Source organism: Pristiophorus japonicus, chromosome 2 (genome assembly GCF_044704955.1).
Source record: "Pristiophorus japonicus isolate sPriJap1 chromosome 2, sPriJap1.hap1, whole genome shotgun sequence".
Classification (NCBI taxonomy): domain Eukaryota; kingdom Metazoa; phylum Chordata; class Chondrichthyes; family Pristiophoridae; genus Pristiophorus; species Pristiophorus japonicus.
This window is the reverse complement of record NC_091978.1, coordinates 94,637,510-94,664,410: the sequence shown is the minus strand read 5'-3', so window position 1 is coordinate 94,664,410 and position 26,901 is coordinate 94,637,510. Positions and strand designations below refer to the sequence as shown.

At 43.7% G+C, this 26,901-nt stretch overlaps 1 protein-coding gene across 2 annotated transcripts in view; it reads right to left on the bottom strand.

Annotated features, from left to right (window-relative positions):
- Positions 1–26,901, bottom strand: part of pik3c3 (phosphatidylinositol 3-kinase, catalytic subunit type 3) — a 155,846-nt gene that overhangs the window by 98,963 nt on the left and 29,982 nt on the right. For both annotated transcript variants that reach the window (XM_070868410.1, XM_070868411.1), the window contains 6 exons: positions 25,542–25,628; positions 25,222–25,317; positions 23,505–23,576; positions 21,660–21,764; positions 2,711–2,803; positions 889–1,074 (listed from right to left, as the gene is read on the bottom strand). In XM_070868410.1, the coding sequence (XP_070724511.1) occupies positions 889–1,074; positions 2,711–2,803; positions 21,660–21,764; positions 23,505–23,576; positions 25,222–25,317; positions 25,542–25,628 (639 nt within the window). The remainder of the gene's footprint in view (positions 1–888; positions 1,075–2,710; positions 2,804–21,659; positions 21,765–23,504; positions 23,577–25,221; positions 25,318–25,541; positions 25,629–26,901) is intronic.

The following is a 26,901-nucleotide window of genomic DNA, read 5'->3' as shown; positions in this document are numbered from 1 at the left end:
GGAGAGCGGATCTCGGGTGTCGGTCGGGGCGGGGGGGAGGGGGAGCGAGTGTCGGGTCTGGTCGGGCGGGGAGCAGGAGCTGGCCGTGGGAGGAGCCTCATTCACGCAGCCCCAGTGAGGCCATTCAGCCAGGGCTAGGGGCTGCGTGCTTCGGGCCCCTCCCACACAGTTCGGCGCCTGGAGCTACTGCACTTGCGTGCCGACTGTAGCGCGCATGTTCAGCGCAGGGACCTGGCTCCGCCCCCCCACAGCTCGTGCCGGCTGTGCCGAGTGCCACAGGACTTGTAAGTCGGTGGAGACTACCGAGGATTTTTTTAGGCGCCGTTTTAGGCGCGAAAAACGGGCGCCCAGCTCGGAGGGGCGCCCATTTTTTTTCTTGTGGAAACTTGGGCCCAAAGTCATATTCACCCTTGTGTAACATGCTACTTGCAGAAATTGCATCAGTCCTGCTCACCAAAACTAATTACATCTTATCCTCCAATGAAGGGCACACACAAAAACATTTCTTTCCGTGAAATTTCTCTACCAGACTTCTCAACTTGGTCCTCTGTCGCTGCCATACCGTTACTGCCAAGTATGTCAAGAGACACAACAGCAGCCTAGTAGGAATGAGTCTTTCAATGTCCTTTGCTTCCAAATTTTGAAAAAGTTTAGCAAATTAGTTAATAAAACCCACCTGGAAAATATCACTGAAATATACAAAAATACATTAGAAATTGGAACTTCCAATGCAGGTTTCACGATAACATCTTTCAGTATTTTTAACATGAGCTCCAAAGCCTCATATCAGCACTAACAAATGTGAGTATATGGTTACTGCTGATTCTTTAGATTCACAATAGATCCCACAATCAAAAGTTTAGTCTCATTAATCTACAACATTCTTACCTCATCATCAGCTTGTTGCAACCTAGCAACAGCATAACGCCTTACAGTTGGATTTGTGAATTGTGAGGAAAGCAACTCAAGACCATCCTCCACGTCCATTGGCTTCCACTTTCCGAGCAACTCCAAGGCTTGTTTAGCTTCTTGGGCCAAGTCCCAGTTTACACACTTTAAAAATTTAGTCAATGCCTAATGAAGATAACTACATTTAATAAAGCGTTTTTACAAGTCAGTTTTGCATTTCCTTATGGGTTATGTGCATAGTAATGTGCCTTTGTTGTACAAACTGTTGCTGCAAGTTTCATGAGCGATGAAGTCACTGCAATACTACCACAGTATTATACAATTGGGGATAGGTACTCACAAAAATACTGTGAAAATTGACAGTGACATAGTGGGAATCATTCATGTTACAATAATACGAGTTGACATTATTGTACTGATTGTATAATATACACGTCTCATTTCACGCTTTTAATACTAGCGGAAAGTTGATTTGAGCAACACTTTTCCTTACATTATTAAAAAAATGTGCATCATAAATGTGCTATTTTTGGTCAATGCACAAATTGGCCAATTCTGGAAGAAAGTTATGTGAAACGTTAAGTGGCTTCCTTCCTAGCTATGAAACAGCATGAGATGTGGCTCAACCTTTTATAGCAAGAAGTCCCTTCTTGACCGCCCTCAATTCCTGGAACATATTGTCTTTGTGAAAAGTTGGAGCCCAAGGTGATGGGATGAGTCAAGCTGAAACTATGCCCCCTAGTTCTAGATTTCCCCATGAGGGGAAACATGCAGAGAGGATGTTTCCCCTTGTTGGGAAATCTAGAACTCGGGGGCATAGTTTCAGAATAAGGGGTCACCATTCAGAACTGAGATGAGGAGGAATTTCATCTCTCATAGGGTCATAAATTTGTGGAATTCTCTGAGGAGGCTGGGCCATTGAATATATTTAAGGTGGAGACTTTTGAGCAACAGTGGAGTGAAAGGTTATGGGGAGCGGGCAGAGAAGTGGAACTGAGCCCAAGATCAGATCAGCCATGATCTTGTTAAATGACGGAGCAGGCTTGAGGGGCCAAATTGCCCACTCCTGCTTCTATTTCTTATGTTCTTATAAGCTTCTGGAATGTGGTTGGCAGTGCCATCCTGAGTCAACCACAGGAGAAGTCATATAAAAATGGAAGGTTATACAGATGAATATAAAAAAACAATTGCTCAACAGGATTCACGACACTCAAATGCTGCAGCTAGGGTATCAGTATTGGGGTAAACAACCGCCACATTTCAATACTCACACATTTCCTCTTTTCATTCTGGTTTACACTTACTTATTTTGCATTTATGAAGTCAAATGGAATCTTATTTTGAGTGTTATAATAAAAGGACCAAGAGGAATAAATTAGAAGTTTAATGGCAGTGACCCATATCTTAAAAGAATTTAAAATTTTCATTTCTGCTCGCAGTAGAAAGTATCCCCACCTTCCAAAAAATTGACTAGTATTTGAAAACATTAGATATCAGCTACAGCTTGAAACTTAGATAAGTTTACTAACAAATTTAAAACAGAAAAATTTAAATACATAAAATATGGAGGACAAGTAGCCAAGTATTGTTATCTGAATCTCTCATCTGAAGTTCATAAAAATTAAAAATGGAATGGTATTATTGAAACTACAGTCGACAACTGATAATCTGAAGTCATTGCACTTAAAATGAGTTAGCCAATCATTTGTATTAAGCAATTCTGAATTAGAGTAGTCATAAAATGACATGGTGACTTCTGAAACTTTGCAACTACTTAGTCCATTCGAAAAAAAGTACTCACCTTCTCTTGGTTGGTGAGATAGTATCTAAATTTCCAAACTAGATCTTGTTCTTCAGAGGACAACAACTTAGTGGGAGGATAATTTAAAATCGTCTGGAAAAGAAACATTTGTGACTTCTTAGAAATGCTGCAAAGTACATTATGGAATTCTTGTTACCCAAACTATTTTGATAAATGCTAATAATTGCATTGAACAGCTGTGTAAATAATGAAAATTCTTATGCTTCTCAAGATGTAGAAAAAAAAATAATTTTGCAGCGGGGACTGTTCATACAAGGGAACAGACTACCTTTCTACTTTAGACATTATTAGGGGCTGAAATTACTGTGCAAGCATCAACAGATTAGTGAGTTACCCCACCACTCTCACACGCTGCTGAAATTCCTGTTGAAACTAAACCACATCAATACACAAACCTGACTCTCGTTCGGCATCAATTATAGGTAAATATGCAAGTTAGCCCATGCTGGTCTTCAATCCCTCATTGGGTTAATAAGACCCTTTATAAAAGGTGGTACTAAGATTTTACAGTAATCTAACAAGGAAAAGAGCTAGGTTGCATTCTTAAAATAAAGTGCAATAGTTTCAGTCTACACAGCAGTACAGGAGCTTTGGGAGACCCACTTTAGATACCAAGGACAAAAACCAAGAGTACCAGGGTACATGATAATCCTGGAAACTGGTCTGACGAAAGATCGTCAACCTTAAACATCAACGCTATTTTCTCTCTCCCACGGGTGCTACTTGAACGCTGACTTTTTCTAACATATTCTATTTTTATTTCAGATTTCCAGCAGCCACTGTATTTTGCTTTGGCAGTAGTAGATCCTTGTGTTCCAAGACTATAGCCGCAGGAACAAATGGAATTGACCTGTACCCCAGGCATGTCTACTGCCAGCAGAGCTACTGGCGGCCCGGCCCGGAAATTGGCACCGTCCCGGCCTGCAAGACCATCAGCAGGCCGGGGGCCATTGGAGGGAGCAGCGTGCAGCAGCCCGGCCCGGAAATTGGCACGGTCCAGGCCTACAAGACCATCAGCAGGCCGGGGGCCATTGGAGGGAGCAGCATGCAGCAGCCCGGCCCGGAAATTGGCACGGTCCAGGCCTACAAGACCATCAGCAGGCCGGGGGCCATTGGAGGGAGCAGCGTGCAGCAGCCCGGCCCGGAAATTGGCACGGTCCAGGCCTACAAGACCATCAGCAGGCGGGGGGCCATTGGAAGGAGCAGCATGCAGCAGCCCGGCCCGGAAATTGGCACGGTCCAGGCCTACAAGACCATCAGCAGGCCGGGGGCCATTGGAGGGAGCAGCGTGCAGCAGCCCGGCCCGGAAATTGGCACAGTCCAGGCCTACAAGACCATCAGCAGGCCGGGGCCACTGCAGGGAGCAGCGCGTGCTGCTGCAAGAGGGCGACGGTTAGGAAGCCAGGTCGCTGATTGCAGTACGGGCAGGTACAGCAGTAGGGGCGAAGGAGCAGCAAGAGTTTGTAGAGGGAAGTGACCGGGGCCAGGAGAGGCGTGAATCTGGGGCTCAGAAGAGATGAGGGCCCAGGGGCAGCACGGGTCAGCCCGCACTGTGATATGTGTGCGCGCTCGGTCTGTGCAGCAGAGTTGATCTCCATTTAGTCTTGGGTAACCCTTGCCACTGGACCAAGACCCAGCTCTGTGCAACGGCCACCACACGTTAAAAAAATCCAAGCACAGGCATCTTCCACCCTTCACGATGTAGTTCAGGATCTGGAATAAAATTAGGTCCTTCATTGAAACACCTGCGAATTCATCCCTTTTTGGCGTGGAAGCAAGTCATCCTCGCTTCGAGCAACTGCCTATGATGATGATGACTTCAACCTCACCAAGCAGCAATGTCTCAGACATGGCTCAGTACCTCAAAAGGTTGTGGGTTCAAGTACTTAATTGGCTGTAAAATATTTTGGGACCACCGGAGGTCAGGAAAGGCACTATATAAATACAAGTCTGTTTTCTTTGTGTAAGGAAGCCATAAATTAACGACCATCTCCTAGAGCCAAGTGCAACATCAGCACCATGCTGTCAGTATTGACAAGAATGACAAGACTGACAGCTGTCTCAGACTACTTTCAAGAAACAGCAGAGTACTAGTCAGCTCATCACTACATTACCCAGGTCAAAGGCAGCTCAATTTCTACATACCAGTGAATCAGTTATAGTGCCAGCAAACAGCAGCAGGGAAGGGTTATCATTCTTGTAGCTTGGCACTGCCTGCCAAGGTACAGAGCATCATTTATTAAATCTATTTGACTATTCAAGCATTTCTCAGAAATTGTGCACTCCATAGTTGGAGTGGCCCAAAGTATGCTATTTAGTTCAGCAGATTCTTGTAGGTACTTTTCCATTGACCACTCAACTGTGCGTTTTAAAAATATATATAAAAGCACACCCCAATGTTTTGGTGTTTTAGGGGGTTATTCTCATTGATAGTACAAACTGAGTTACCATCATCAATGAGAATACTACCTAGCGATTGGTGGTCCAGGCCCACGTGATTGCAACATAGATGTTCGCATGTGAAAGACAGATCCCCGTACGCTGCGCAGCGAATGAAGGCATCAGACTGGAATTGTACATTTCTCCAGGACCAACAGGTAGTTTCATCGATTTTTTTTTCGGGTCAGATGCGTTCGTACGAAGGAAACCTCCAACCGCAATTTTCCTCCTACAATATTCCTTCTGTCTGAAAGTCTATCTTTAAAAGAAAATGTGTGTTATGTTTGTTTTAGCTCCACCCACTTCTCTGTGCACAGAGCTAAAAGTCGTTTAACCCATTGTAGTCTTGTCTTGGATGTTGGAAATTTTAAGAAATTGTGAATATGTTGAGTATGTTCATTTCAATTTAAGATTGTGCACCTTAGAAGAGGAAAAAATTTGTGATCCACACTTTAAGTCAGACGCAGCTGTGGATATATTTTGATGAGGAAGGCTTGTATAGCAAACAGTAAATCAGAGACAATTTGTTTTACAAAAGACAAGCTTCAACCTTGAAGTTACAGTTGCCATGATGCCTGGAAGAAAATGAACCAAGATCTCCAGATGACTACGCTCTTTTAATGAGATCACCTGAAAGCCCAAGAATGGCTTCTTTCGGATTTTTAAAAAAATAATTCTTTGCTCCGGGATGTGGGCATCGCTGGCAAGGCCAGCATTTATTGCCCATCCCTAATTGCCCTCGAGAAGGTAGTGGTGAGCCACCTTTTTGAACCCACTGGAGTCCTTGTGGTGAAGGTACTCCCACAGTGCTGTTAGGGAGGGAGTTCCAGGATTTTGACCCAGCGACGATGAAGGAACAGTGATATACTTCCAAGTCAGGACGGTGTGCAACTTGGAGGGGAACTTGCAGATGATGGTACTCCTTGTCCTTCTAGGTGGTAGAGGTCGCGGATTTAGGAGGTGCTGCCGAAGAAGTCGTGGTGAGTTGCTGCAGTGCATCTTATAGATGGTACCCACTGCAGCCACGGTGCGCTGGTGGGGGAGGGATTTAATGTTTACGGTGGTAGATGAGGTGTCAATTAAGCGGACTGCTTTGTCCTGGATGGTGTTGAGCTTCTTGAATGTTTGTGGAGCTGCACTTATCCAGGCAAGTGGAGAGTATTACATCACACTCCTGACGTGCTTTGTGGATGGTGGGAAGGCTTTGGGCAGTCAGGAGATGAGACACTCGCCGCAGAATACCCAGCCTCTGACCAGCTCTTGTCGCCACATTATTTATGTGGCTGGTCCAGTTAAGTTTCCAGTCAATGGTGACCCCCAGGATGTTGATGGTGGGGGAATTCAGCAATGATAATGCCGTTGAATATCAAGGGGAGGTGCTTAGACTCTCAGTTGTCATTGATTGGCACCTGTGTGGTGTGAATGTGACTTACCATTTATCAGCTCAAGCCTGAATGTCATCCAGATTTTGCTGCATGCGGACATGGACTGCTTCATTTTCTGAGGAGCTGCGAATGGAACGGAACACTCCGCAATCATCAGCGAACATCCCCACTTCTGACCTTATGATGGAGGGAAGGTCATTGATGAAGCAGCTGAAGATGGTTGGGCCGAGGACACTGCCCTGAGGAACTCCTGCAGCGATGTTCTGGGGCTGGGATGATTGACTTCCAACCATCACAACCATCTTCCTTTGTGCTAGGTATGACTCCAGCCAGTGGCGAGATTTCCCCTTGATTCTCAATGGCTTCTTACCAGGGCTCCTTGATATGGAATTTAGCTCTTTTGTCCATGTTTGGACCAAGGCTGTAATAAGGTGTAGAGCCTAGTGGTCCTGACAGAAGCCAAACTGAGCATCGGTAAGCAGGTTATGGGTAAGTGTTGCTTGATAGCACTGTCTACGACACCTTCCATCACTTTGCTGATGATTGAGAATAGACTGATGGGGTGGTAATTGGCTGGATTGGATTTGTCTTGCTTTTTGTGGCCAGGACATACCTGGGCAGTTTTCCACATTGTCTAGTAGATGCCAGCATTGTAGCTGTACTGGAACAGCATGTCTAGAGACACGGGCTAATTCTGGAGCACTATGTCTTCAGCATGACATCTGGGATGTCTTTGCTGTATCCAGTGTACTCAGCTGCTTCTTGATATCATGTGGAGTGAATCGAATTGGCTGAAGATTGGCTTATATGATGGTGGAGACCTCAGAAGGAAGCCAATATGGATCATCCACTCGGCACTACTGACTGAAGATCGTTGCAAACACTTCAGCCTTGTCTTTTGCACTTGCGTGCTGGGCTCCGCCATCATTGAGGATGGTGATATTGATGGAGTTGTTTAATTGTCCACCACCATTCACGAATGGATGTGGCAGGACTGTAGATTTTTGATCTGATCCGTTGATTATGGGATCACTTAGCTCTATTTATAGCATGCTGCTTCCAATGCTTAGCATGCATTATAGTCCTATGTTGCAGCTTCCCCAGCTCAGTACCTCACTTTTAGGTATGCCTGGTGCTGCTCCTGGCATGCTCTTCTGCACTCCTCAATGAACCAGGGTTGGACTCCTGGCTTGACGGTAATGGTAGCGTGAGGGATATGCCGGGCTATGAGGTTACAGTTTGTGGTGGAATACAATTCTGCTGCTGTTGATGGCCTACAGCGCCTCATGGATGCCCAGTTTTGAGCTGCTAGATCAGTTCTGAATCTATCCCATTTAGCACAGTGGTAGGGCCACACAACGCGATGGAAGGTGTCTTCAGTGTGAAGAAGGGACTTCGTCTGCACAATGAAATAATGGAGGCTTGTAAAAAAGGAACAGCAATAATCATGGGCGATTTTAACCTTCATATTGATTGGACAAAGCAAATTGGCCAGCATAGCCTTGAGGAAGAGTTCCTAGAGTAGATCTGGGATAGTTTCCTTGAAAAGTATGTTGAGGAATCAACCAGGGAGTAGGCTATCTTAGATGTGGTCCTGTGTAATGAGGCAGGATTAATAAATGATCTCGTAGTAAAGGATCCTCTAGAAATGAGTGACCATAACATGGTTGAATTTCAAATTCAGTTGGAGGGTGCTAAAGTTTGATCTCAAACCAGTGCCCTAAGCTTAAATAAAGGAGACTACAAAGGTATGAGGGCAGAGTTGGCTAAAGTGGACTGGGAAAATAGATTCAAGTATGGGACGGTTGATGAGCAGTGGCAGACATTTAAGGAGATATTTCATAACACTCAACAAAAATATAACTCAATGAGAAGGAAAGACTAAGAGAAGGGATAACCATCTGTGGCTAACTAAGGAAATAAGGGATGGTATCAAATTGAAAACAAGGGCATACAAGGTGGCCAAGACTAGTGGGAGGCCAGAGGATTGGGTAACTTTTAAAAGCCAGTAAGGAATGACTAAAAAAATGATTGAGAGGGAAGATAGATTATGAGAGTAAACTAGCACGGAATATAAAAACAGATAATAAGAGTTTATACAGGTACATAAAAAGGAAAAAAGTGGCTAAAGTAAATGTTGGTCCGAGAGAGGATGAGACTGGGGAATTAATAATGGAGAACAGGGAAATGGCAGAGATGTTGAACAAATATTTTGTATCGGTCTTCACGGTCGAAGACACTAAAAACATCCCAATAATGGATAATCAAGGGGCTATAGGGAGGGAGGAACTTAATACAATTACTATCGCTAAAATAATAGTGCTCGATAAAATAATGGGACTAAAGGCAGACAAGTCCCCTGGACCTGATGGCTTGCATCCTTGGGTCTTAAAAGAAGTGGCTGTGGAGATAGTGGAGGCATTGGTTGTGATCTACCAAAATTCCCTGGATTCTGGAGCGGCCCCAGCAGATTGGAAAACCACAAATGTAATAGCCCTATTTAAAAATGGAGGCAGACGAAAAGCAGGAAACTGTAGACCAGTTAGCCTACATCTGTCATTGGGAAAATTCTGGAGTCCATTATTAAGGAAGCAGTTGTGGGACATTTGAAAAAGCATAATTCAATTAAGCATAGTCAGCATGGTTTTAAGAAAGGGAAATCATGTTTGACAAATTTTCTGGAGTTCTTTGAGGATGTAACGAGCAGGGTGGATAAGAGGGAACCAGTGTATTAGGTGTATTTGGATTTCCAGAAGGCATTCGATAAAGCGCCACATAAAAGATTACTGCACAAGATAAAAATTCACGGGGTTGGGGTAATACAATAGCATGGATAAAGGATTGGCTAACTAACAGAAAACAGAGAGTGGGGATAAATGGGTCATTTTCCGGTTAGCAAACAGTAACTAGTGGCGTGCTGCAGAGATCGGTGCTAGGGCCTCAACTATTTACAATGTATATTAATGACTTAGATGAAGGGACCGAGTGTAATGTAGCAAAGTTCGCTGATGATACAAAAATGGGTGGGAAAGCAAATTGCAAGGAGGACACAAAAAATCTGCAAAGGGATTATAGACAAGCTAAGTGAGTGGGCAAAAATTTGGCAAATGGAGTATAATGTGGGAAAATGTGAGATTATCCACTTTGGCAGAAAAAATAGAAAAGCAAATTATAATTTAAAATGGAGAAAAATTGCAAAGTGCTGCCATACAGAGGGACCTGGGGGCTCCTTGTGCATGAAACACAAAAAGTTAGTATGCAGGTATATCAAGTAATCAGGAAGGCAAATGGAATGGTAAGGGGGATGGAGTATAAAAGCAGAGAAGTCCTGCTACAACTGTACCGGGTATTGGCGAGGCCACACCTGAAGCACTGCGTACAGTTTTGGTCTCCGTATTTAAGGAAGGATATACTTGCATTGGAGGCTGTTCAGAGAAGGTTCACTAGGTTGATTCCGGAGATGAGGGGGTTGACTTATGAAGATAGGTTGAGCCTATACCTATTGGAGTTCAGAAGAATGAGAGGTGATCTTATCGAAACATATAAGATACTGAGGGGGCTAGACAAGGTGGATGCAGAGAGGATATTTCCATTCAGAGGGGAAACTAAAACTATGGGACATAGGGCCCAAGTTTCCACATGATTTGCGCCTGATTTTTTAGGAGCAACTGGTGGAGAACGGACTATCTTTGAAATCGCAATTCTCCACATGTTTTTTTCTGCAGTTCTAGTCAGGTAGAACAGTTCTACTTTGGAACAGAATTTTTTCTTCAAAAGGGGGCGTGTCCGGCCACTGACGCCTGATTTCAAAGTTTCCACAGTGAAAACGTACTCCAAACTAAGTTAGAATGGAGCAAGTGAAGATTTTTGTAGAACTGAAAAAACCTGTTCTACACATTAAAAAATCAGGCACAGGTTACAAATTAGGCGTCCAGAACGAGATGGGGGGGGGGGGGAGGGGGGGTGCGGAAGGGAAGTCATTAAATTCTACAATAAATCCTTATTTATACTTCTACAAATATTATACAAATAAATCCAACCTGAATAAACATTCATAAGCAAAGAAAACGGAGAATGCTGCAGTCAGCCTAAGGCGCCCGTTCTTCCCGCAGGGGGGGGGGGGGGGGGGGGAGTGGAGGAGGAGGCGCCCGTCTTTCCCGCCGGGGTGGGGGGGGAGGAGGCGCCCGTTCTTCCCGCAGGGGGGAGGAGACAGTGAGAAGGCTGCAAGTGCTGATGGCAATGTGCTTTTATTAAAAAAATGTTCAAAAATTAAACAGCTACAAAGAACTACAAAAATGGCCGAGTGCCAATGTTTTTTTCACACTGCGCGTGAGCGAACGCTCCAACACGCACGCACAGCATTGCTGGCAGGAAAAAAAACTAATTTAAATAGTACCCGCCCCCTCCCACTTACAAAATCGGCGCGAGTGTAGGCTCCGCCCCCCTGGGCGCCGCGCCAGGCAGATAAGGAGCTGCAGAACGCTCCAGAATCGCGATTTTTTTTTTTAGTCGCCGTTTTAGGCGCGAAAAACGGGCGCCCAGCTCGGAGGGGCGCCCGTTTTTTATCGTGTGGAAACTTGGGCCCATAGTCTCAGAATAAGGGGCCACCCATTTAAAACTGAGATGAGGAGGAATTTCTTCTCTGAGGGTTGTAAATCTATGGAATTCTATGCCCCAGAGAGATGTGGAGGCTGGGTCATTGAATATATTTAAGGTGGAGATAGACAGATTTTTGAGCGATAAGGGAATAAAAGGTTATGGGGAGAGGGCAGGGAAGTGGAGCTGAGTCCATGATCAGATCAGCCATAATCTTATTAAATGGCAGAGCAGGCTCGAGGGGCCAAATGGCCTACTCCTGCTCTTATTTCTTATGTTCTTATGACTGTGCACTGATCACTGCTACCAATGCTGTCATGGCCAGATGCATCTGCAACAGGTAGATTGGTGAGGACGAGGTCAAGTAGATTTTTCCCTCGTGTTGGTTCTCTCACCACTTGCTGCCAGTCCAATCTGGCAGCTATGTCCTTCAGGACTCGGTCAGCAATGGTACGACCCAGCCACTCTTGGTGATGGACTTTGAAGTCCCCCACCCAGAATACATTGTGTCCTTGCTACCCTCAGTGTTTCTTCCAAGTGGTGTTCAACATGGAGTAGTACTGATTCATCAGCTGAGGCAGGGCAGTAGGTGATAATCAGCAGAAGATTTCCTTGCCCATGTTTGAACTGAAGCCATGAGACTTCATGGGGTCCAGGGTCAATGTTGAGGACTCCCAGGGCCATTCCCTCCCAACTGTACACCACTCTGCCGCCACCTCGGGTGGGTCTGTCCTGCCGGTGGATGGTGATGGGAGGAGTCTGGGACATTGGCTGAAAGGTAGGGTCGAGTGGGCGTGTCACTGTTGTGTCCGAAGCTGTGCCAAGATCGATCTCGTGTGCTTTGTCCGGTTTTATTGTTTCTTGTAGCAGTTGGTTTCAACTGCGTGGCTTGCTAGGCCATTTCAAAGGGCAGTTAAGAGTCAACCATATTGCTGTGGATCTGGAGTCACATATAGGCCAGACCAGGTATGGATGGCAGATTTCCTTCCCTAAAGATCATTAGTGAAGCCGATGGATTTTTACAATAATCCGGTAGCTTCATTGGGCTCAAGTTTCGGCCTGAGTTGCTCCTATTTTTTTGGAGCAACTAGTTTAGAATGGAGCATCTTAGAAATTGCAATTCTCAGCATTTAGTTTGTTCCAGTTCTAGTGAGTTAGAATAGTTTCATTTTAGAACAGTTTTTTTTCCTCAAAAGAGGGCGTGACCAGCCATTTACACCTGTTTTGCAAGTATAGGCAGCGAAAACTTACTCCAAACTAAATTAGAATGGAGTAAGTGTAGATTTTTGTACGTTCAAAAAACCTTGCCTACACTTTAGAAATCAGGCATAGGGAATAAGAGATGGGGGGGGGGGTTGGGTGGAGGGAGGAGAGAAGGGAAGTTTACAAGCATTAAACACTTCACTTTTACAAATAAAGAGCCAAGAGCCATCATCAATAATATGATAAATAAATCAAAAATTAATTAATTTTTTTTTTAAATCAATAAATAAAAAATTAAGTTTCTACTCACCTACTGCAGCACCGGGAGCCCTCCAACAGCGTGCTGAGATGGACCCCCCCACCCCCCCAGGAGATGCCTGTCAGGCGGGCACCGCCGCCGCCGCCACCCAGGACTTCGAGTGGGCCCCGCCATCGCTGCCAGTGCCACTTCGGGCGGGGCCCGCACCCAGAAGAAGCTGGGCCGCCGCCGAGGACTTCAGGCAGGACCCACCTCCAGCGAGATGCCTGGCGGGCAGGTCCCGCCACCGATGAGGTAAGGGCTGTCAGGCCACTCGGCCCGGGGTAGGGGCGACATCCCTTCGGCCAGGGATAGAGTCGTCGCCTGGAGATAGGACGCGCTGGGTGGGCCAGGAGCTACTGCGCACATGAGCAGCTGCCGGCACTGTTTTTGGCGCAGGGTTGTAGCTCCGCCCCCAGAAGCTCCTGCTACGCCGTGCCAAGCTGGAAACGGGCCGACAGATATTGGAGAATCGCGAGGTAAGTATTCGCCGCAATTTCTGTTCTACAAATTAGGCGGGCCTCTCCGATGTGCAGCGTTCTAGCGGGGATCTGAAACTTGAGCCCATTGTCACCATTATTGACACTAGCTTTTTTAATTCCAGATTTATTTAATTAACTGAATTTAAATTCCACAGCTGCTGTGGTGCGATTTGAACTCGCGTCTCCAGATTACTCGTCCTGTAACTTAACCACTATGCTACCGTGGATAGCATGTGTGTTATGATTTGGGGATTTGGGGATTTGTTACATGTGAAGTAACCAGTATGCAGAAATGCATAGTGAATTTGCACTGAAGATCTCAGACATGCTCAGTAATTTGACAACAGCAAGACATGAAATCATTAATGTGGCTCAGGAGAGTGAGATAGCTTTTTAAATCATCACATCATTGACATATAGTCTAAAGAAAAAACGACTTTGAAACAATCAGGTCAGAGTTAAACACACCTGTACCTGTCAGAGGAATTGAAATTGAAGTTTTAGTGGAGAGTTACGGAATTTGGATTGGGACAATTGAGGGCCAAGGAGAAATCATATTTAGCAAGAATTATCCACAAGATGGAGTGAGAGAGATCTGGAGAATCTTTTCAGTCCATGAATTGTTGATTAGATGTTAAGCTGTAGCTTTCTTTACCTATAATCATGACTTAACTGTACTAATAAATTAATGACGGACGAAAATCCGAAGCAACGTAGAGACCACTCCAAGCGGGGCAAGATCAGAAAGAAATGAGGAACAGAGGATACCCCAGACAGGGCATAATTAGAACACCGGAGCACTAAATTGAATTTGAGTGAGGGGTTGGAAGACTGCTTCACCCCCTCAAGTGGGTGGACTGTGAGAATACGAGAAAGTCTCCCATTCACATTCATTCTAACAAACCTGAAATAGACACACCAACTTTGATTTATATAGTACCTTTAATGTAGTGAGACGTCCCAAGGCACTTCACGGGTCTATTATGAGACAAAACATTTGACACCGAGCCACATAAGGAGAAATTATTGCAGGTGACCAAAAGCTTGGCCATAGAGGTAGGTTTTAAGGAGCATCTTAAAAGGAGGAAAGAGAAGTAGAGAGGCGGAGAGGTGTAGGCAGGGAATTCCAGAGCTTAGGGCCTAGGCAACAGAAGGCACAGCACCAACCAATAGTTCAGCGATTATAACCAGGGATGCTCAAGAGGGCAGAATTAGAGGAGCGCAGATATCTCTGGGGGAGGAGGTGGGGCGGCTGTAGGAGATTACAGAGATAGGGAGGGGCGAGGCCAAGGAGGGATTTGAAAACAAGGATGAGAATTTGGAAATCGAGGCATTGCTTAACCGTGACCAATGTAGGTCAGCGAGCACAGGTAATGGGTAAGTGGGACTTGGTTCGAGTTAGGACATGGGCAGACAAGTTTTGGATCGCCGCAAGTTTACGTAGGTTAGAATGTGGGAGGTCAGCCAGGAGTGCGTTGGCATAGTCAAGTCAAGAGGCAACAAAGGCATGGATGAGGAATTCAGCAGCAGATGGGCTGAGGCAAGAGCAGAGATGGGCGATGTTACAGAGGTGGAAATAGACTGTACTGCGGATGTGTGGTCGAAAGCTCATTTTAGGGTCAAATATGACACCAAGTTTGCGAACAGTGTGGTTCAGCCTCAGACAGAAGTTAGGGAGAGGGATGGAGTCAGTGGCTAGGGCACGGTGTTTGTGGCGGGGACCAAAAACAATGGCTTCGGTCTTCCCAATATTTAATTGGAGAAAATCTCTACTCATCCAGAACTGGATATTGGTCAAGCAGTCTTACATTTAGAGACCGTGGAGAGGTCGGGAGAAGTGGTAGTGAGGTAGAGCCGGGTGTCATCAGTGTACATGTGGAAAATGACAAAATGACGCTGTGTTTTCGGATGATGTCGCCAAGGGGCAACATGTAGATGGGAAATAGGAGGGGGCCAAGGATAGATCCTTGGGGGAACACCAGAGGTAACGATGTGGGAGCGAGAAGAGAAGCCGCTGCGATTAGATAGGCAAGAATGGAACCAGGCAAGTGCAGTCCCACCCAGCTGGACGATAGTGGAGAGGTGTTGAAGAAGGATAGAGTGGTCAACCGTGTCAAAGGCTGAAGACATGTTAATAAGGATGAGAAGGAATAGTTTGCCTTTGTCACAGTCACAAAGGATGTTAGTTAAGACTTTGATGAGAGCCATTTTGGTAATGTGGCAGGACGGAAAACGGAGTGCAGGGATTCAAACATGGAGTTGTGGGAAAGATGGGCACAGATTTGGGAGGCGACAACAAGTTCAAAGACATTGGAGAGGAAAGGGAGTTTGGAGATGGGTCAGTAGTTTGCAAGGACGGAGGGGTCAAGGGTTGCTTTCTGAGGAGAGAGGTGATGATGGCAGATTTGAGGGAGTGGGGGACAGTACCCGAGGATAGAGAACCGTTAACCATGCCAGTTAACATGGGAGTCAGAAAAGGAAGTTGGTGGTCAGCAGTTGTGGGAATAAGGTCAAGGGAGCAGGAAGTGGGTCTCATGGACAAGATGAGCTCAGAGGTCATGAGGGGAGAACATAAGAATATAACAAATAGGAGCAGGAGTAGGCCATTTGGCCCCTCGAGCCTGCTCCGCCATTCAATGAGATCATCTACCTCAACTTCACTTGCTTGCACTATCCCCATATCCTTTGATTCCCTTAATATCCAAAAATTCTTTCACTCTCAGTCTTGAATATACTCAACAACTGAGCTTCCACAGCCCTTTGGGGTAGAGAATTCCGAAGATTCACAATCCTCTGAGTGAAGAAATTTCTTCTCATCTCAGTCCTAAATGGCTGAACCCATATTCTGAGTCTGTGATGCCTGGTTCTAGACTCCTCAACCATGGGAAACAACCTCCCTGCATCTACCCAGTCAAACTCTAAGAAGTTTGTATGTTTCAATGAGATCACTTCTCATTCTTCTAAATTCTAGAGAATATAGGCCTAGTCTACTCAATCACTCCTCACAAGACAATCCTCCCATCCCAGGAATCAGTCTGGTGAACCTTTGTTGCACTCCCTCTATGGCAAGTATATCCTTCCTTAGGTAAGGAGACCAAAACTGCGCACAATACTCCAGGTGTGGTTTCACCGCGGCCCTATATAATTGCAGTAAGACATTTATTTTATACTCAAATTCTCTTGTAATAAAGGTCAACATACCATTTGCTTTAATTGCTTGCATATTAATTTTGCGATTCGTGTACAAAGACACCTCGGTCCCTCTGAACACCAACATTTCCCAATCGCTCACAATTTAAAAAATATTCTGCTTTTCTATTTTGCCTGCCAAAGTGTATAATTTCACATTTCTCCACATTATATCAATTTGCCATGTTCTTGCCCACTCATTTAGCCTGTATATATTCTTTGAAGCCTTTTTACACCTTCTAACAACTTACATTCCCAACTAGCATTGAATCATCGGCAAACTTGGATATATTACATTTGGTCCACTCATCCAAATCATTGATATATATTGTGAATCGCTGAGGCCCAAGCACTGAACATAGCGGTACCGCAGTTACAGCCTGTCAACCCAAAAATGACCTGTTTATTCCTACTCTCTGTTTTCTGTCCGTTAGTCAATCCTCAATCCATGCTAGTATATTACCCCCAATCCCATGAGCCCTAATTTTGTTTAATGACCTCTTGTGTGGCATCTTATCGAGTGCCTTCTGAAAATCCAAATACACTACATCCACTACATCCTTATATATTCTACTAGTCACAACTTCAAAAAAAATTGTCAATCATGATTTCCCTTTCATAAATCTGTGTTGACTCTGCTCAATCTTATTATTCTTTTCTAAATGCCCCCGTTACCACGTCCTTATTAATAGATTCTGGCATTTTCTCTACTAATGTCGTCAGGCTAACTGGTCTGTAATTTCCCGTTTTCTATTTCCCTCCTTTCTTAAATAGTGGGGCTACATTTGCTACCTTCCAATCTGCGGGAACCATTCCAGAATCTATGGAATTTTGGAAGATGACAACCATCTTTATAGCCACCTCTTTTAAAACCCTAGGATGTAGGCTATCAGGTCCAGGGAATTTATCGGCTTTCAGTCCTATTAATTTCTCCAGTACCATTTTTTTACTAATATTAATTTCTTTCAGGAGATCGGAGGTCAGGGCTAGGGCAGGGGGGATCCTTAGAGGAAGTTTGGCCCAGAAGGCTGGGGGAAGGAAGGGAAAAGGCAGAGGCAGCTGAACGGATGGTTTCAATCTTAGAGATGAAGAAGTCCATGAGCACCTCACACTTATTGTCAGAGGTGAGGGTGGAGACTGGGGAGAGGGGTTTAAGAAGACGGTTAGCAGTAGAACCCGAGGTTTATCTTTGCATTCCAGAATGATTCTGGAATAGGGAGCAATTTTGACAGATCAGAGCAGGACCCAATAATGCTTTATGTGGTCCAGCCAGATCTGGCCGTGAATGGCGAAGCCAGTTGTTCGCCAAATCTGTTCAAGTCTGCGTCCCTTGGATTTAAGGGAGCGAAGATCAGGTCTGTACCGGGGAAATGACCAGGCTGAGAGAACAATTGTTTCAATGGGGGCGAGGGCATTAAAGGTGGTGGTGAGGGTGCGATTGAGCAGATCAGTAGCTGCAGAAATGTCATGGTGAATGGAAGGCAAAAGTCTGGACAGTTGAGAGTTCATTACTGCAGTTGTAAGGGAGTCAGGAGAGTTTTTTTTCTAGGGGCGAACACAGGAGGTAGTAGGGTTGGGGAGGTCGAGAGCGTGGAAGGGGGATGTGTGTGGAGAACGATACGAGGAAGTGATCAGAGATGGTCTTATCTGTGATTGATACAATGGAAGTAGCAAGGCCACGAGAGATAGCAAGGTCGAGGGGGTGGCCATGAATATGGGTTGGGGAGTTTACATGGAGGGAGAGATTAAGAGAGGATAGGAGGCCAGTGAACTCAGAGAGAGCATGATGAATTGAGATGGAGGTTGAAATCACCGAGGATGAGAAGTTGTTCGATGCAGAGGCTGAGGGAGGAAAGCAGTGAAGGAAGAACCATCGAACTAACAATTTAGAACTGGCACGATGGATGCAAAATCAGAAGCAAGAGGTCGAAAGAGAGTTTATCTCCCTCTCAAGGTGGAGAATCTGTTGCAAAGTAGGAGTACCTAAAATGTAAATGGTTATACGAATGAAACTGTGATGCAAATAATACTATGTTTAAATGATTGTATTAAAGCTTGAGTGCAAGGTGTTGTGTTAATGTATAAGTTATGTATTACTGGGACTGCTTAAGTTTTGTTTTCCTGGAAAATGAGTACGAGAAGAGACTCTACCGTTGCGAGGATCGGGTCGGGTGAGTTAAAGGGATGACAGCCCTCAGCCTGCTGTTAAGGCCATGATTGGTCAATTACAGAAAGCACATGTAATGATTGTGAGGACCCCTGATCGACGGGAGATTAACATGAGGGCTAGCCTTTTTCCATGGCTTAAATAAAGAACTTGACATACCACTGGGTATCTTGTTTTAAAGGGAATACTTATAGGTTAAATGGTGTTGTCACTATTCTACCCCAAGTCCACCCCTAAAAAGGGTATAAAAGACCCGAAAAGACCGAGCATAGTTAAGAGCTCCCAAGTTTTTCTAACACTCTTGGCCGTTCTAGAAGAGAGAAAGAGGGGGAGAAAGGCCGTAAGCCGAAGAGCTGTTCGCATGCAGCGCCCGCCCGTCCGTCCACTTGTCACGTATGTTTTTGCTGTATAATTAGTGTGTTATGTTCCATCTCAAATTCCAATTAATCACAATACACCCAACATATTGGTTTGCACTAGATCCTGATTATCTGAAGACCAGAGATAAGTTAATCTCAACACTGGTCTATATGTGACTCAATCACAACTTCACAGGGTAATAAGGGATCGGTAATAAATGCCAGCCTTGCCAGCATCGTCCACATTGAGAATTTAATTTAAAATATGAATTAGAAAATGCATCAAAAAAGAAACCGGAGAAAAAAAAAATCATCTCCCAGCTGGAGACAGGAGAAAAGAAGTAAACTTGCATTTATATAATGTGCTTCACATGCTCGGGAGAACCCAAAGCACTTCACAGTCAATGAATTGCTGTTGCCGTGTAGGTAAATGTAGCAGCCAATGTATACAGAGCAAGTCTGTCGGCTGCAGTAAGAAATCAATGAACTGGTCAGGTGGGCAGAACAATGGCAAATGGAATTCAATCCGGAGAAGTGTGAGGTAATACATTTGGAGAGGGCTAACAAGGCAAAGGAATACACAATAAATAGTAGGTCACTGAGAAGTGTAGAGGATCAAAGGGACCTTGGAGTGCATGTCCACAGATCCCTGAAGGTAGCAGGCCAGGTAGGTAAGGTGGGTAAGAAGGCATACGGAATACTTGCCTTTATTAGCCAAGGCATAGAATACAAGAGCAGGAAGGTTATGCTTGAACTGTATTAAACATTGGTTAGGCCACACATCTAGAGTACTGCGTGCAGTTCTGGTCACCACATCACAGGAAAGATGTGATTGCACTTGAGAGGGTACAGAGGAGATTTACGAGGATGTTGCCTGGACTGGAGAATTATAGCTACGAGGAAAGATTGGATAGGCTGAGTTTGTTGTGTTTTCTTTGGAGCAGAGGCGGCAGCGGGGGAAGGGGGGGGGGGGTGGGGAAGGAGAAAGAGAGACCTTATTGAGGTGTATAAAATTATGAGGGGCCTAGATAGAGTGGATAGGAAGGACCTATTTCCCTTAGCAGAGGTGTCAACAACCATTTAAAGTAATTGGCAGGAGGTTTAGAGAGGATTTGAGGGGAAATGTCTTCACCCAGAGGATGGTGGGGTTCTTTAACTCACTGCCTGAAAGGGTGGTAGAGGTAGAAACCCTCACCACATTTAAAAGTACATGGATGTGCACTTGAAGTGCCGTAACCTACAAGGCTACGGACCAAGAGCTGGAAAGTGGGATTCGATTGGATAGCTCTTTACTGGCCGGCGCGGACATGAGTCGAAATGGCCTCCTTACATGCTGTAAATTTCCATGATTCTATAAGTCTCACAAACTGCAAGTAAAATAACTGACCAGTTAATTTGTGGTGCTGATTGAGTGATTAATGTTGGCCAGGACATCAGGAAAACTCATTGCTCTTCTTAATAGGCAAACAGGGCTTCAGCATAAATTTCAACGGCACCTCTGACAATGCAGCACCCCCTCAGTATTGCAATGAAGTATTATCAGATTATGTGCTCAAGTGCTGGAGTGAGGCTTGAACCCATGACTGTCAGACTCAAGAGGTTAGAACATTACCAGAGTCAAAGTTGGACCTGGTTCAGAGTAATATCTCTCAATCTCAGCATTAAGCATTCCTAGCGCCAATATAGCAAAAACAGATATACAATAAATATCTATTTATTATGCCTCCCTACTGCACCAGCTCTTCCATTTCGAGTAGCAGACACCATTAGATTAGCAAAATTGCCCACAGATTAGTCCTCTGTATTAAAAACTAGATTGAGTTTGTCCAAATTTAATGGACGTCAATTTTTCAAGGTAGTTTTTGTATAATTTTGACCTAATTCAAATTCACATTCTAGAGACAGAAGGATTGCCTATTAATCACTGTCCACAAGCACCAGTATCTGCCTACCTACGACAAGATTAACAAAAATTAGCTATTTGGATTTGAATACTAAGTACATGTTGGGGGCAGAGAGAAATCCCAAAAGTTAAAATGAATTTCAGCAGCAGCTGCACTACTGTCCATGGTGCACTACTGTGCTTTGTGCGACCATTGATTGATGATCCCAATCTTTTAATCCCAGTCTTGGCTGATATGCTCATTTTAGTTTTCCCAAGGTTTCTCGCTGGCCTATTAATATTCAGATTTAACTGGAGGAACTCTCATGCCTCATTAAGCTTCCACAAATTACAAGACAAATACAGATTTTGAACTAATGAAACATCAGAAATTTCAGTTCTGTCAAACATCAGAAGGAAGCCATTTTGCCTATGGTATCTGTACTAACTTCCAAACAACACTCGAAAGAGAATTTACTTGTGCACATCTTGCAGCACAGTCATGCTTTTAGAAAATATGTTTATATTTTGGGAAACAAGAAACAGTTGAAAACGGTTACAGCTCGACTATCTCTAGTGGCTGAATTTATTTATTTATTTTTTTTAAACTAAAATATTTTAGGAATTGGCTCTGAGCAATTCCTAAACAACAATCTTATGATTTCACAACATGTTTTGCCAATATGTTCAAATGTACAAACTAATATAAAAATCCTTTTGCTTACAGTACAAAATTCAAGAGTAAACAAAAAGATAGTTAAAAAGGTAATTTGTCCAGTTAGCCAAAATGCAGGAAAGACATAGGTTTAGGATTAGAATTAATATTCTACTAAATATAATAAAGCAAGTTACAAATGATATTTACAAAGCACATGTTCAACATTTTTAGATGTCTTTTCTAGAGAAAGTTTTCAATATTTGGACTTACATTAAGCTGGTCACGGGTAGCAGCATTTGGCTTCAGGTCATGATCAGAAGGTCCACTTCTCAAACTTCGAGCAAGTTTATGATGCTTGCTTTCTACTAAATTCTCCTATGATAGAAAAATGGATTATTCAGGTTACAGATTATACAGGCCAAGATGCAACAAATTTGGTTCCTTTAAATTAAAATATTTAAAGCCTTCAGAACTGTTTTTTTTTAAACTGTGTGTTCATCAAATTGAGTAGCATTAGTGCAGAGCAATGAACACTAATTCAGGCATCGTCAGCAGGATGCACTCTCAGGACAGGACAGCAATCGTAAGTTAGATCCACATTGATGTTCACTGTAATATGCTCGAACATGGCACATCCCTAACTACAGAAAAGCATTTCCTAGTCCACAAAGTTTCGAGTTCACACAAGTCACTACAGATCCAAAGTTGATTAGTTAACTGCTGTGATATCAACTCAAGCAATAATCCATTTGTGTGCCTACTTAACTCATTAAATTCAGTTCTTATAAAGTCAACATGCTATCTATCACATTACGGTGCTAATTTCAGAAGATATACCCAACGAAACAACAACTTGTATTTATATAGCACCTATAACTTAGTAAAAATCCCAATGCGCTTCACAGGAGCCATTATCAAACAAAATTTTACACCGAACCACATAAGGAGATAGTAGGAGAGGTGACCAAAAGTTTGGTTAAAGTAAGTTTGTTTTTAAGAAGCGTCATAAAAAGGAGGAAAGGTAGGGAGGTTTAAGGAAGGAATTCCAGAGTTTAGGGCCTAGGCAGCTGAATGGTAGAATGAAAACAAATTGGGGTTGCGCAAGAAGCCAGAATTGGAGCAACATAGAGATCTCGGAGGCTTGTAGGCAATGTTCTAGTTAAGCTGTGCGGTCAAGCAGAAGTCACCCACGCAGGCTGCTTGCCGACTTTTAAATGGAAAAAACAGCACATGCGTGATAACTTGAATGGGCCGTGCAGCCCGTTAAAGAGGCCATATTATCAAAAAAAAAGTTACCAGGAACATTGGTTGTAGGGGCTTTACAGAGATAGGGAGGATCTAGGCCATGGAGGGATTTGAAAACAAGGATGAGAATTTTTAAAGTCGAAGCATAGACCGACCGGGAGCACAGGGGTGATGGGTGAATGGGACTTGATGCGAGTTAGGACATGGGCAACAGAGCTTTGGATGAGCTCAGGTTTCTGGATGGTGGGAGGCTGGCCAGGAGAGCATTGGAATAGTTGAGTCTAGATACAACAAAAGCATGGATGAGGGTTTCCTCAGTAGATGAGCTAACAGGAGGGGCGGAGACGGGCGATGTTACAGAGGTGGAAGTCGGTGGACTTGGTGATGGAGCGGATTTGGGGTCGGAATCTCAGCTCAGGGTCAAATAGGACATCAAGGTTGCGAACAGCCTGTTTCAGCTGCAAACAGTGGTCAGGAGGGGGATGGAGTTTGTCTTCCCAATATTTAATTGGGAGGAAATTTCTACTGGGTCTTATTAGCATACATGTGGAACCTGGCATGCTTTCAGATGATGTTGCAGAGGCAGAATTTTCCAAAATGCAATGACAGGCACAATCTAGTACAAAATACCTCGCATGCACTTGCACAAATGGTTGCCGGAACTATTAAAAAAAAATTAAATGCACGATACAATTGGTGCAGGCTTACTAAATATTTTAATTTGTTATGCTTTGTCAAGAATCCCAATTTCTGAGCAACTTTCAAAGTAAGTTGCATCATGACTGAAAACCCTTCAAACATTTATCAAAAAAAAGGAAAGACATAACTTCCATGGAAAAAAAAATAAAGGTATTTTGAAGTTATACGTACCATTGACATCTGAGGATCTGGCACTTTGACAATTTCTGAGCTAGTTAGATTTGGAGAAGACTCATCACCATCCTGGTTAAAATTGCATTTGAAGAGACAAAAGCAAATTGGTCCAATTAGTATCAATAGAAATAGTCAGAAATTGAATTTCATCAAATATCACTTCAGCATTAACAATGGTATCTATAGGGACACAACACTTTGGCTTGAAACAGCAAGTACAGTTGCTTTCTTGACTAAGAGAATAAGCCAAAATGAATACACCAACTGAAAGTATACTTTAAAAAAAATTTACGCATGTTTTAGATACCAGATTTTTAAAAGTTCAAGCATTCCACATCAAGTTGCTTTATGTATCCAAGGTTTTTCAGCAATAAGTGCTTTTAATGACACTAAGAACATCAGAAATAGGAGCAGGAGTAGACCATTTGGCCCCTCAAGCCTGCTTTGCCATTTAATAAGATCATGGCTGATCTGATCTTGGGCTCAGCTCCACTTCCCTACCTGCTTCCCACAACCCTTCACTCCCTATCGTTCAAAAATCTGTCAATCTCCATCTTAAATATATTCAATGACCCAGCTTCCGCAGCTCTCAGGGGCAGAGAATTCCACAGATTTACGACCCTCAGAAGAAATTCCTCCTCATCTCAGTTCTAAATAGACGACCCCTTATTCTTAAGCTATGCCCCCTAGTTCTAGATTCCCTCACGAGTGGAAATATTCTCTCTGCATCTACCTTGTCGAGCCTCCTCAGCATCTTATATGTTTCAATAAGATCACCTCTCATTCTTCCAAACTCCAATGAGTATAGGTCCTACCAACCTGCTCAACCTTTCTTCATAAGTCAACCCCCTCATCTCAGGAATCAACCTAGTGAACCTTCTCTGAACAGCCTCCAATGCAAGTATATCCTTCCTTAAATACGGAGACCAAAACCGTACGCAGTACTCCAGGTGTGGCCTCACCAATACCCTGTGCAGTTGTAGCAGGACTTTGCTGCTTTTATACTCTATTGCAAGGGGGATAAAGGTCAACATTCCATTTGCCTTTGATTACTTGCTGTACCCGCATACTAACTTTTTGTGTTTCGTGTACAAGGACCCCCAGGTGTGTCTGTATTGCAGCATTTTGTAATCTCTCTCCATTTAAATAATAATTTACTTTTTTATTTTTCCTGCCAAAATGGACAACCTCACACTTTCCTACATTATATTCCATCGGTCACATTTTTGCCCACTCACTTAGCCTATCTGTATCCCTTTGCAGATTCTTTGTGTCCGCCTCACAACTTACTTTCCCACCCATCTTTGTATCATCAACAAACTTGGCTACATTACACTCGGTTACTCAGCTCAAGTTTGAAAAAAGTGATGAGCTGTATTTGCAGGGAGCATATACTCTGGACTTTTAGAAACAATTTCACATGTAGAGTGCACTTAAACAAAGGCAGTAAGTGTTTGTGCCACCAAGAATGCAATGAATCAAGCTTTATTCAAACTAACTAATGCTTAAAGGGTAATATATATTTGAGTATGCAAATATCTAGCATGCAACTTCAAAAAGTTTGGCAATCTTATCAGAACAAAAATCAATTATCCCACAATCTTACCTAAACAAAAAACAGATCACTGAAAATTAACTTTAGAACAAAATAGCATTTTTACACACTTACAAATAATCTGTAGCCAAAGTGTAATAGAAAACATTAATGACAAACCTTCTCATAATAAACAATACCGTATTCTCTGTCTTCAGACTTAACACGTGGAAATTCAACCATGAGATACATAAAATTAGAGCTTCTTTTTTCACACTGCAACAAAAAAGGGATGTGAAGTAAAAAAAAGGCTGTGCATTTTATTGAAACAAATGTTCTCATGAAAGAGATATTACTAGGAAGCTTTTAGTTTAAATTGACCAAATAAAATATGGGCATTCAGATCCAAAGAACATACATTGGCTACTTAGAATATGGAATAAAGCAAGGCAAAAATTAATCTACATCAGTAAAGCACGACTCCTCCAGATCCAGCTTACCTCATTTATCATCTCTATCTCTCTAAAGGTAAGCCGGTCCAACCAATCAACCTTCACCATGTGACCTTGACGATGTGCTTTGGTGAGCTTTAAGAAAACCAAAAATAATACCAAAATCAGCTGTGTCACAAGCTAAACATTCTGCACAAGCTTGGCATGTTTATTTCAACTACTAACTTCAGACGATCTAACATCTAATCTATCTGGGAAACTAGGAGTGAGTAAAGTGGCTGCAAATGACTATTCATCTAGAGACAGCAGAGTTTTAAGTGCCCATTTTCAAGAGGAGCCCAGAATCACCTTTTGCAATTGACCTTTAGTGTGCCAGGATTTATAAATAACTTCCACAATCAATTTTTATCTCTTAACTAGCAATATAGGGAGACCCCATCATCATAAGCGGTCCCTCGAACAAGGATCACTTGCTTCCACATGAGTTTGCAGATGTTTCAATGAAGGATCCAATGTTTCAGTCCTGAACTCCAATTGAAGGGGTGGAAAATGCCTGTGCATGGATTTTTTTAACGTGTGGTGACCGTGCACATCAGCCACCACACTGGCTTGACAGAGCTAAGCCTTTATCCAGTGGCAATGGTTAACTAGGATGACTGGAGACCTGCTCTGCTGCATGGACCTAGTGCACACACATATTGCAGTGTGGGCTGGCCCGTGCTGCCCCTGGGCCCTTGGCTCTTCTGGGCCCTGCACCCTCATTTGCCGCACCGCCACCTAAGTACTAAATACCAATCCAATGGCCGGTCCCACAGCTAAAATGTATCACTCGCTGCCCCGCTCACCCTCCGCCTGCGAGTGTGTACCAGCATCAGTGGGTAGCTGGCCAACTGCCCAAATACATTTGAAGTGGCAGCGCTGCCCACCACCATCTAGGTGTTGGGCGCCTCATTTCCTGCCGCGTATTGCTGTATCCACAAGTTCTTCAGGGTCTCACCATACCACTGTACTACATACTTTGTTCTGAGATCTGTAGAGGGCATTATGCAGCTGGCAGACTTTAGTTATTATGCTGCTATGCCTTGCATTGAACTCAGCTAAACTGTGCATGCTCACACAGTGCCAACAGGTTAATTTACAGTGCTGGCTAGTATGGACAGCACATTCAGGCCTCTCCCAATATCAACAATATCCTTGTTTATTTTTTTTAAAACTTATGAGTTCCTGTTAACTTTTTCTATTAAAATGTCCTGCCTCGGTGTGACAAGTTTACAAATATTGACATGGGCTGAATGGCCATCCCAATGTAGTCGTGCTGGACCTGGAGTTATAGCTACAACTTATGCTAGCAACAAAGTGAGATAAAAGAGCAACAGGAAGCTAGAGCCTGATCCTGGGAGAAAGGAAA